The sequence below is a fragment of the Chlamydomonas reinhardtii genome, chromosome 12 (genome assembly GCF_000002595.2).
Source record: "Chlamydomonas reinhardtii strain CC-503 cw92 mt+ chromosome 12, whole genome shotgun sequence".
Classification (NCBI taxonomy): Eukaryota; Viridiplantae; Chlorophyta; class Chlorophyceae; order Chlamydomonadales; family Chlamydomonadaceae; genus Chlamydomonas; species Chlamydomonas reinhardtii.
The window spans coordinates 8132539-8143725 of NC_057015.1; the positions used below are offsets into that span (position 1 = coordinate 8132539).

General features: G+C 66.1%; 2 protein-coding genes across 2 annotated transcripts; one reads left to right on the forward strand and one right to left on the reverse strand.

Moving 5' to 3' along the window:
• Window positions 1-7: 7 nt before the first annotated feature.
• On the forward strand, window positions 8-3173 carry CHLRE_12g551353v5 (uncharacterized protein). Its single transcript, XM_043068995.1, has 11 exons — window positions 8-19; window positions 109-122; window positions 184-309; window positions 405-412; window positions 499-535; window positions 714-748; window positions 940-1034; window positions 1177-1317; window positions 1606-1825; window positions 2042-2156; window positions 2330-3173. Exons 1-11 carry the CDS (start codon window positions 17-19, stop codon window positions 2460-2462), a joined length of 927 nt encoding a protein of 308 aa, XP_042918994.1. The 5' UTR covers window positions 8-16; the 3' UTR covers window positions 2463-3173.
• Window positions 3174-3236: 63 nt separating this feature from the next.
• Window positions 3237-10747, reverse strand: CHLRE_12g551250v5 (uncharacterized protein). Its single transcript, XM_001693956.2, has 9 exons — window positions 10352-10747; window positions 10234-10268; window positions 10047-10134; window positions 9576-9686; window positions 9148-9276; window positions 8765-8918; window positions 8521-8571; window positions 8045-8243; window positions 3237-7795 (listed from the first exon to the last, which is right to left on the reverse strand). The coding sequence occupies exons 1-9, from the start codon at window positions 10364-10366 to the stop codon at window positions 4762-4764; spliced, it is 3816 nt and encodes a 1271-aa protein (XP_001694008.2). The 5' UTR covers window positions 10367-10747; the 3' UTR covers window positions 3237-4761.
• Window positions 10748-11187: the final 440 nt, after the last annotated feature.

An 11187-nucleotide genomic window follows, 5' to 3' on the forward strand; every position in this document is an offset into this window, starting at 1 on the left:
GCTCCTTCACACAGCGATGGTGAGTTCGCAGGCCCCGGCCACACAAGCTTTGACCGTATCTGCGTTGCGCGCCCTGTACTTACTTTGACATGAAGTAGTGACTAGCAGGCGCCTTTCCCGGAGCCCCATGTCTGACCCTGCTCTTCCTGACGTCGCTCCCATTTCTTCATCTTCTGCTTACAGCTTGGTGGGTGTACATGAACCGCACCACTGGCAGCCTCAACGACCCCAACACAAACAACGCCACCACCTTCAACTCCTCCTCGCTCTTCACCACCCCGCCCCTGCGCGGGCGCTACCACGACGGCGGTGAGTCCTGTCTGCATGCATGGGCACGTGCGTGTGTGAGGGTGTGGGGGTGTGGGCACCCGGCACTCGGCTGCTGCCCTGTGTTTTGATGTTAGGCTGCCGTGCGCATGACCCCACCTGCGCTTTGCTGTCGCTTAACAATGCCATTATGCACATGGATGTGTGGCTCACGCGCGTCGCCTCCCGCAGACTGGAAGTGCAATGCCGACAACACCAAGTGCCACGGGTGAGGAAACGGGGCGCCCATCGTGTAATCGTACGTGATGCCTATAGCCGTGTCGTGTTCGGCAGAGTGTGCGGTCGGCTCTGCGCATGGGCCGTCGTCCGCCAGCACCGCGACCAGCAGTCCAGCACTGACGTGTGCGTGTCTGTGTGCTTGTGATCCCCGTCCTTTCGCGCCGCAGCATGTTCATGTACACCTACGCCTCCGACAACGGCGGTGAGTGACGCGGGCACGCACGAAGGGCGCTGTATCCACGCCGCGAGGACTGGTGAAAGCCACTGTCGCAACCACACCCATATCACCGTGTGGGCACCGCAACAGCCCCTTCGAAACCCTGAAGCCCAACCCTGCCCCCGGTGCTGCCGGAGAACCTTCCTCTTACTTGTGCTGCTGCCCACCCACCCCAGGCACCTACAACCGCGGTGGTCAGGGTCTGGACATTTCCCCCTACAACGGCGTTGTGCCTCGCTACTACTGGAACGTTGCCGTCAACCCCGACCCGGTGAGTCGTCAGATCCAAATCCAAACACTTGCACGAAACGCCTGCACGTGAACGCCGCCAGGCAGCTCAGCTAGGTCAGCCCGTCCCCAAGCATCACACCAACTCCCCTGCCGCGCCCCTGCCGCCCCTGCCGCCCCTGCAGTCCAAGCCGTACGTGGTCCTGGACATGACTTCCAGCGGCGGCAAGAACCTGATCATGGAGGCCCACAAGAAGGTCGTCGACTACCACATCAGCATCAACGCTTCCATCCCCGAGCCCTACGCCTCCACCTACCCCAGCCAGGTAAGCACGCAGCAGCCGCTCACCCGCCGGCCGCCGCGCCACGCACTCCGCCCACAGTCAGATGGCGCCCCCCAATTAAGCAACCGGCAACGCTTCCCCATGCCACGGACCGTGCTGCACCCGCATAACATAGCGTGCTATGCCGCGTCCATCACCGTCACCCTAACGCCGATGCCACACCCACACGCCTCTTCCTCTCCCGCCCCACCCGGGTCCTATCGGCCATTCCTCACCCCTCCCGCCTCACCCCTCCCGCCCCACCCCGGTCTCTCCCCGCCCCTCCCGCAGGCTGTCGTCGTGGTGTGGGACCCCCAGATCCAGTGGACCGGCGGCGCCTGGCACTCGTACAAGAACGGCATCTACGGCAGCCAGGTGTCCACCAACTACACCGACCCCCGCAACGCCGTGCCTGTGGCCTCCATCAAGCCCTTCGCCGGCGAGAACGTCTGGGTGGCCAACGAGGCCTTCTCCGCTGTGCAGGGCTGGGCTGAGGGCTCCCTGATCATGGGTGAGTCCCGCCGCAATCCTGCGTGCTCTTGCTGTTGCGACAGGAGTGTCACGGGCGATGTGACTGCCGTACATGATACTGTATGTGGTGGATTGGTGATGGGCCTGGGTGTGGTAGCTTTGGGGTTATCGTGTGCGGGGACCTACGCCATCCCAGCGTGCTGCACTGGTAGGTGTTGACGGCTCGTATCCCCTGCTGTGCCCGCCTGGTGCGCAGCCGAGAACGTGGTTACCCAGCTGGGCGCCGCCCGTCCCACCTTCATCTCTACCCAGCGCCACGACTGCGTCCTGTACCCCAGCTACAACTACAACGCCACGCTGTGCGCGCTGAGGTGAGGAGGGCCAGGAAGGCAAGGAGGGAGATAGAGATGGCGGTTGCCTCGCGTGCGGTGCCCCTACCCGCGGCCTGCTAGCTGTGCTCCTTCCGGGTCCGGGACGCATCACTCTTGGGACCTTGCACTGCACCACACGCCGACACGTCCTCCCCCTTCCTGCCTGCTCGCAGCCTGAACCCGCTGGTCCAGGGTGTCACTCGCCGCCGTGCCGCCGCCGTCTCCGCCTCCGCTTCCATCGCGTCGGAGACCCTGAAGGCCGCTGCCGCCGGCCTGTCGGGCGGCCGCAAGCTGGGCGCGTACTAAGCAACGCGCGAACCCGTCATAAAACCCACTCAATCATGCATGCTTTTATAGCTATGGCGGAAGAAGTCTCATGAGACTTTGTATGCACATGTTGCTGTAAGTGGTGATTACTAAGATGAGCATATGATGTAGATGGCAGTACCGGGTCCGCACAAAGTGAGTAGTGTAAATAGTTACGGGGCGAATGTTCTGTTCATCTTTCTGTTCCAACGGGTTCCAATGCTGAGTGTGTCTGGAGCTCAAGGACTCTCCAGGTTTTGCGCTACGGACGCCGGATGTTATGCGTGCGTGCCACGCACGATGGTAGCAGCGGGTTTTACCCCGGGGCAATCGTGTCATAAGCCAGTGTCTTACAGCGACCGGATTTCAGTCCGTGTCATATTACAGTATCTTATCTTGGCGCGGAGACTCACCCAAGGGCCTGCGCTTGCACGTAGTTTGCTTGTGATAGTTCCTGCTTTCCCGTGTTGTTCTCCTGCCCTTTGTATCAGTAGCTTGCGGCTGGGGCGTTGCCTGCTGTACATCCACCCAGACGGTGTAGCCCTGATGTGGTGTCGCACAACGCGGAAGTTGAGCGGGACCAGGCGGTCGTATGCCGGCTGTGGTGGTACCGGATCGCTTCCGTTGAGGGCGTCGCCGCGGGGGCCTCGCCACCTGCATGCGGTGTGGACTCAGCCTCGTCCGCCGCCCCGTTGTAACTAAGTCTCATCTACTCGCCGTCGCGACATCTGCCCCTTTCCCCGCGCCCACAGTAGATAGGCTGCGGGTCAAATCAGCCATCAGCACCAACGTGGCGTGGCGGCAAAGGCCACTTTCCCCTTGAGAGGGAGGGCCACCTTTCTTGTTACCCGCGCCCCGCATTTCCCGCACTCCCTTCACCTGCGACGCCTTGCCAGTTCCTGCCCGACTGCAGAACGCATGTATCGCAGCTCGCTGTGACCGTGGGCTCCTGAAGACCACAGTCTCATCCATTGTTCAGGTTTGTGCTTTGCAGCTCCACGCCCACCACTGACCGCTTCAGCCGTGGACCGTACACCTCAGTGACATCTCTCGCTTACACGCATTGAGGAATCACGAACCGGTCGGGTGGCGACACCCCTGCTTACGATACCCTATCCGGTACGGTACCCTTCGACTTACGCATGCCCCGGCCCTGCAGCACGCGTCGCGGGCCGTTGCCTTTGTCCACATTAGCCATCGAGGATGGAATCACGTGTATGTCGAGTTCTTACTGCCTACTTCCTCGGCATCCCTGTACGGTACCTCTTCATGTACACCCGCAGCCGGGCCTGTCGTGAGCGCCTCACTCGTCGCCGCGCGTGTGAAATGCACAGTGTGCATCATCGCTCAACGGACGGGCATTCATGCGCCGCACGAGAGCCCTGCCTGCATCGCATCCAAACCCATTAAGCGCCATGTCGCCAACCCCCACTATTCGCACCATCCTCCCATACTGTTCCGGAACCCTCTTCTCCGCTCTGGTCTACGTACGCATTAGTTTCCACAGCACTCGTCATCCTCAAGCCCTTGCGCCGTCGCGCGAACAGGCTGCCACCCCATCAGCACAGCCACCTCGTCGTGCCCGCCCCACTCACTATGCCCCCACGCCAGTTGAGCAATTTCGCAAGCAGCGCTACCTGGGATAATTTTCATGTCGTTACCCCCCAAAACCCCAGCGGAGCCGCTCACCCCAGCGGAGCCGCTCACCGAGGACTGCGCCGCGATCAGCGCATCCCCCATCAAACAAGACACGCCAGGTCACCAGCCGCCCGTCAAATCACACCGGCCGCCCGTCACGTCTTGGCGCACTGTGATGCAGGCCCCGCCTCGCACACACAACGGGCGGGGCTGGTGAGACCGCGCATCGTGTCATGATAAGCTGCTCCAGGAGTGCCCTTTGTGGGCTGAGATGAGGTCGGCCTCCGCTGCCGTCATTCCAGCCTCCTTCTATGCAGGCTTGAAGCGCCATGACAGGGCATTGCTTGCACGGGCAGTTCATGCCGCCAGGGCACACAGTCACAATCTCCCCCCAAATTACTTGTGCCGGATGCGCCCGCCACAGCCCGCACGCATGCTTGCCAGTCACTGCGTTCCTAGAATTATATTCCGAGTCACGCTTAAGCGTCCGCCACGAACCGCTTGCTTGCAGTGCGCGATATGAGGAACCAAGTGCATGCTCAGCGGTTGAGCTCGGCCCGTAACTATGAAACAACGCCCGTCCTGCACTCCACCCCAGCTCCAAGCGCTCCAGCCCCAACGCAGCTCCCAGCGCGCAGCTCGCCGGTCCAGAGCCGGCACCTCACGACGCCTCACGCACGCCCTTGTTGGGCGTGCGCTGCGCCGGCGGCGCCTCCGTGGGCGGCGTGGGGCGCACCGTTTGCTGCTGCTGCCCGCCCGCCACGGGCGGCACTGCGGTCTCACCACTCATCGACTTCCGGCCCTGCTGACCGGGCACGCCCACAATGCCCGCGTCACTCATACGCATGGGCTGCGACACCTGCGTGCTGCGCCGCCGGCCCGCCGGCGACACGACTGCACTGCCGTAGCCGTTAACGGCGCCGCCACCCGCACCGGCGGCGCCTGCGCCGGCAGCTCCGCCGGCGGCGGCGCCGGGCACGCCGTTGGGCCGGACCGACAGCTGCGGAAGGCCAATGCGCGCGCCGCTGGTGGCGGTGCTGTGGTGCCCCGTGTGCGTGGCCGCCCGCCGCAGCGACGCGCCACCTGCCGGGCCCTGGACGCTGGCGCCGTCGTCTGGGTGACTGCCGCCGCTGTCTGCGCTGCTGGCCGGGCCGCCCGCCACCAGGTGGTTGGAGGAGGCGCGGGAGGGGATGAAGGGCGACACGCCGCCGGAGCCGCCGGAGCCCACACCGCCGGATGAGGCCGCGGTTGAGGCGTTGCCCGACGGCGCGCCGCCGACGCTTTGCGCCTGCGCCAGCTGACCGCCGGCGCCGCCGGCCGCGCTGGCCGAGGGCGTGGACTGCTGGTCGCCGGGGGTGCCGGAGAGCGACGTGCCCGTCGTGCGGCGCGTGCTAAGCGAGCGCAGCATGCTGCGCAGCATGCTGCTGGGCCCCTCGGCCATGGTGTGCCGGCGGCCGCTGGAGGCGGCCGGCGGCGCGCCGCCGGCGGCGGTGCCTGTGGGCGTGCAGGGCGAGACCACGTTGCTGCTGTCGTTGCTGCTGGTCTCCACAGGCTGGCCGAGGTTGATGTAGAGATTGGACACGGGGCGCGACATGAGGCCGGCGGCGGCCGCGGCGGCAGCCGGCGTGCTGACGTGCTGCGCGGTGAAGGAGCGCATCTGGCCCGCCGTGGGCGCCGCCGGGGTGGGCACGTTGCCGGGGTTTGAGCGCAGCGTGCCGCCGCCGCCACCGGTGCCGCTGTCGCCGCTGCTCTCCGCTCCCTCGTTGCCCGACGCCGTGACGCGGTGCGTGTTGTGCATGTTGAGCGCCATGGCCGACATGGTCCCAGCCAGCTTGTCGTGGTGCGGGTGCCGCACACCCGCGGCGCCGGCCAGCGCCGGCACCGGCACCGGCGCCGCTGGCTGACCGTGCGCGTAGTGCATCGGGCCGTGGCTGGCGGCGCCGTGCGCGGCGGCGATGCTGCGACCCAGCGGGCTGGTCATCTGCGGCGCCGGTGCCTGCGGTGCCCGCGTGTGCGTGCCGCCCGCGCCCACGCTGCCGCTGTGCGTGTGGTGCGCGTGCGGCTGGGGCAGGTCGGGCACGTGGCCCGGGTGCGACGCGCCCGCGCCGGCGCCGCCCCCGATTGTGTCGATGGTGGGCGCCAGCTGCCCCGGCTCCGTCACCGCCGACAGCCGCGACGCGCGGCGCGGGCTGGGGTGCGCGGCCGGCATGCCGGCCGGCCCCAGCGCCGGCGGCGGCACCACGGCCAGGCCGCTGGACACGCCGCCGCCGGGCTGCGCTGCCACGCCCGCGCCGCCCGCCACCGTCATGGCCATGGGCAGCATGCCGCCGCTGTCGTCCTCGCTGTCGTCATCCTTGCCGTACGAGTCACCGGGGCCCTCCGCCGTGTGCGACATGCGCGTCAGGCGCGAGCTGCCGGTAGCCGTGGAGCGCCGCCGGATGGGCGCGCCCGCCGGCGGCTGCGCCGCGTTCGCGGCGACGGCCGGCGAGATGGCGGCGCGGCGCTGGCCCGCGGCGTTAGCGGCGGCGGCCGCGTTCGCTGCGGCGGCGCTGCCAGTGGGCGTGGTGACGGGCGAGGAGCCGGGCGAGTCGTCGTCGGCCTGTGCGGCATCGCCGGGGTTGGGGTTCACCAGGCTCACACGCGCCATGCGCATCTGCAGTTCGCTGCCACCCCCGCGCGGCCCGCCAAAAGAGACGTTGTGCTCCGACACGCGCTTGTTCTGCTGCTGCAGCGTTGCACCGGGCTTGCCGTGCTGCACCTGGTGCGACTGCATCGCGGCGGCGCCCGCGCCGCCGTGAACCGGCATGGCGCCCACGCCGTTCACGGTTGCGCCGCGTGCCTCGCCGCCCGCCATTAGGGCGCGGCCGGCCGGCGCGCTGGCCCGCGCGTCTGCATACTGCAGCTGGTCCGAGGCGCGGGGCTGTTGTGCGACCGTGGGCTCCTGGAACGTCACATGCGGGTGCGGCGGCGCCGCCGCCGGCTTGGCGATGGCGGGCGGCGCGGGCTGGCTGTCCACCTCCATCGCTGTGGCGCCGCTGGTCGAGCCCGCCGCGAGCGCGGTGACACGCGCCGCCGCGGAGGGCTCCGGCGCGGCAGCAGGCGCGGGACCCGGAGGGGCAGCTGCAGGCGGGGGCGCGGGGCGCTCTGGCTGCGGCTCGCCCGCCTCCTGGCCGGGACGGCGAGAGGAGTCGGACGGCGGCGTCATGACCACGTCGGACGCCTGTGAGCCCGACCGGGTGTCCCGCAGCAACGGCGCCGGCACCACCTGCGGAGCCGACACGCGCGGCGGCGGGATGGCGGCAGCGGGGTGCACGGGGCCCGCCGGCGCGGCCGCCGCCGCCGCAGCGGCAGGCGCGGGCACTGCAGCCTGTGACGGATGCACCTGTGGCGGCTGTGGCACCATGAACGCCGGGTGCATGGGGCCAGCTGCCGCCGCCGCCGCCGTCGCCACGGCGGCAGCAGGCGGCGCGGCCAGCGGCACGGGGGCGCCGGCCGGCGCGGCAACGCTGGACGAGACCACGGCCGGCGGCGCCGCCGGCACGGAGGGCGGGCCCAGCAGCGCCGGCACCTTCTTCTGCCGGATGGGCTCGAAGTAGGCGGAGCGCAGCACCTCATCCGAGGTGGCGCGCTTGAGCGGGTCTGGGTTCAGGCACGCCAGCAGTAGCGTCACCGCGTGCTCGCCGTAGGGCGCGAACCTGCGACATCGCGGCGCACGATGTGGGTTTGGGTCAACATTGGCCAGCTGCTGCCACGGCCCTGCCATCAGTGCCTACAGGCGTTTCCCCAACCCTGCAGCACACCCAGTTGCCCGACAACGCGCGCATGCGCAGGAACGCGGTGTGATGATGTCCCGCCCGCCAACCGCTCCCCGTCACTGCCCTTCTTCCCTGTGATCCTGTCCCTCCCCCAGAACCCACCCCGCCCAACACCCCGCGCCGCCCCACCTCTGCTGCAGCGCCACCGCCCAGTTGCGCGGGTTGCCGGTGCGCAGCTGCACGCCCACCAGGTGCGGGTTGGTCAGCGCCTTGGCCAGCAGCCGGTTGGGCAGGTGGCCGAAGCACGCCACGATGAGAGCCAGCTGGTCCATGTTGGAGGCCCCCGGGAACAGCGGCTGGCCGTTCAGCAGCTCCGCGAACAGGCAGCCTGGAGAATGCGGAAAGAGGGCGTTGCGGCGTTAGCGCTGTTGCGTAGCCCCATGCGTTTGAAGGGGCAGCGCGCAAGGAACGGGTTGCAGTCTTGGAAGCGGAGTGCTTAGCAGGCCAGTGTATTTGCGACAGGAAGGCGGTCCGCGCCGGGTTGGGTATATACTCCACATTACCGTCACTGTTCAGATGCCTATGCTCCGTGCGACGGCCGGCCATGTGGGTTCCTACCCAAGCCTACTAGTACCCATGCCCGCGCTGCCGCCGCAGCCGCTCACCAAGCGCCCAGATGTCCACTGCCGCGCCGTAGTCAGCGCCAACGACCACCTCTGCACGCAACAGACGTAAGATTGACGACGGAGCGCGTTCAGTTCGGGCGAGCGTGCCTCATAGACCCAACACCTCCACCAAAAGCCACCCGCCTGCTACTTCAGGCCACGCGGGGACAACCCGCCCGACCCATATCCCAGCTTGCTGCCCACCACTCCATTGCCCGTCCGTGCTGCTATTGCTGTAGCTCACCGGGCGCGCGATACCAACGCGTGGTCACGTAGCTGCTCATGTCGGCCTGCTGGCCCGCAGGCGGCAGGTCACGCGCGAAGCCGAAGTCGCACAGCTTCAGATCGCCCGCGGCTGTGAGCAGGATGTTCGCTGGCTTAAGATCGCGGTGAACGATCTTCGGAAGGGGAAGGGATGGCGGGCGGAGGGAGGGGGAGGAGAGGTTACGGTAGACCCTCCCCAATCGCCAGAGGCCAAGACCATTGCAGCCATGCTGCGCCGGTACTTTCGTCGGCGAATCCTGTCTCTCCGAAGCCCCGCTCCTCGCGCCTTCCCCGTCCCCCAACTTTACGTACTGCGTCTTTTATGTGCGGCTACCCCCTCCCCTCCAGCTGCCGCCGCCGCACCTTCTTGGTGTGCAGGTAGTGCAGCGCCGAGGCCAGCTGCCACGTTACGCGCATGACGTCCGCGGTGGGCAGCCCCGTGCGGTGCTTCTTCAGCTCCAGGTTCAGGCAGCTATCCGCATACTCCATCACCTGGGTTGTGTGTGCGCGCGCGTGTGCGTGTGCGTGTGAACACGTGGGTTGTTTGTGTGGGGTGTGCCCGTTTGAAGAGACAAGAGGTGTGCATTAGTTAGGCATGTGCGTTTGGTGTATGAGCGTGCACAGCCAGCACGCCTTGCAACCCCGGCGAGCCCATGACCTGCCGTCTCCCTGACACTCCCCCAGCAAAGGGCCGAAATTCCCATGCCGCCAATGGCGCTGATCCAGACTCCCGGCCATGTGGGTCACGTGTGCAGACGAACCGCACGCCCAGCCCGCAGTGGCGGACTCACCAGGTACACGTTGCCACTGGACTGACTCCGGAAGGCCTCTATCACGGACACCACATGCTCGTGCGTGGTGGCGCGCAGGAGCTTAATCTCCCGCATCGCTAGGTGGTAAGCCTGCAACATCGTTGCGCACAGCGGCGGAGATCAAGGCGCGGTCGCAGGAGCTCTGTCCACGTTGCCAGCGATGCTGCTTGTGTATGTTCGTGCTAGCGCGGGTTTGCTGTGCATGATGCTCGTCTGGCGGATCGTGTGGGGGTACTGAGGCCCGTGCGCTTCGCCCGTCCGCTCGTTCGTGCACGGTGCCACTGCATATCCGGCAGACGCGCTGTAGACCCTTGCCGACAGCGCTGCCCAGGGCCTAGTCTGCTGTCGCTCACAATGAGAACGTGCTATCACCCCCACCGACACGCGCCCGACAGGGCGGGAACACGAGCGGAGTGAGTGGCGTGCACTCGTGTGGACCCTGGCACGCACCTGGGAGTCTTTGTTCGCATCCTTAAACTTCTTGATTGCCACCAGACAATCTCGTTCCCGATCACGACAAAGCCATACATGGCCGTAACTGTGGAGCGCGGCAAACGCCAGGCAAAGTCCGGTCAGCGATGTGCTCAAGCAGGTCACCACAGCAGCCGCTCAGAATGTCTTTCTCCACTCCGCTTACCTTCCTTCTCCGAGAGTCTTTATGTACTCATATTTCTGCGCAGCACAAGAGGGCGAAAGCCAGCCGGGAAGACGAGTTACAACACGAGTCACAACCCGACCTCTGATAGCGGACCCACCTTAGCAGCGTCCATTCCGTCCTACACGCCACTTAAGCTTGCCGGCTCCGGCGCATAAAGCTGGGCGGGCGCCGGCGCGGCCCGCAAAAGTTAGCAGCAGCTTCTCCTGCCAGTCCGTGAGGCAGCCTTCGCTCAATTGAAGCTCGGATTTACGAGCCACCTTGTTCCGCGGCTTCGTGCGATAAGGCTTGGGGTCGTGGTTCTAAAGCGAGAATTCGCCCCGGGCAAACTGCGCAAGCTTGGAAGCCGTCCTCGTTGGCATATATTTGAAGCGCGTTTGGATATAGGCTCTCTGCAGCTCCAGGCGTGCTACGCTCTTTGTGCTGGGTATTTGGGGCCTGGTGTTTCACAGCAGGACGATGCAGTTTTGCGTTGCTGCTCGAGAAATAATTTACGAATTGCAATAACTTTGGAAGCGCAGGTGTGGAGCAGAAAAGCTGGAGCTAGGCTCCACGCCTGGATGACCCAGCCATCATCTACCGACTCCCGGTGGGTCGGAAGCTGGCTCGAAAGGCCCGGCAAACCACCAGCGTTACCATTTGCAGCCAGGATGCTTACTGTTCCAAAGCGGCCTCTGTGTGGTCTGACCGGGGCTGCAGCTGCGGCACGCCACGGCGGGGCCAGGGGAGCGCGGGGCCAGTATGGCGCTGCACATTTTAGGAGTCCACAACCCGTCGTCCATCGGACTTTCCCTTTCACCATGCAGATAGGATCACTATGATGCATTCCAAGAACACATAGTGATACATGTGAATGCCATGGAACTGGAGCATCCCTTGTTCCTGTTCATCTGCCCCAAGCCAGTGGCTCAACCCCTGGCTGGCTACGGCTGGCTC

What these genes read in the sequence shown, in the direction of transcription:
- CHLRE_12g551353v5 (XM_043068995.1), top strand. An exon ending in TTGCCGTCAACCCCGACCCG is followed by an intron (nt 1,035 to 1,176) that starts GTGAGTCGTCAG and finishes CCGCCCCTGCAG; the next exon opens with TCCAAGCCGTACGTGGTCCT. An exon ending in CCTCCACCTACCCCAGCCAG is followed by an intron (nt 1,318 to 1,605) that starts GTAAGCACGCAG and finishes CCCCTCCCGCAG; the next exon opens with GCTGTCGTCGTGGTGTGGGA.
- CHLRE_12g551250v5 (XM_001693956.2), bottom strand. An exon ending in CCAGTGGCAACGTGTACCTG is followed by an intron (nt 9,277 to 9,575) that starts GTGAGTCCGCCA and finishes CACACAACCCAG; the next exon opens with GTGATGGAGTATGCGGATAG. An exon ending in GCGTTGGTATCGCGCGCCCG is followed by an intron (nt 8,572 to 8,764) that starts GTGAGCTACAGC and finishes TGTTGCGTGCAG; the next exon opens with AGGTGGTCGTTGGCGCTGAC.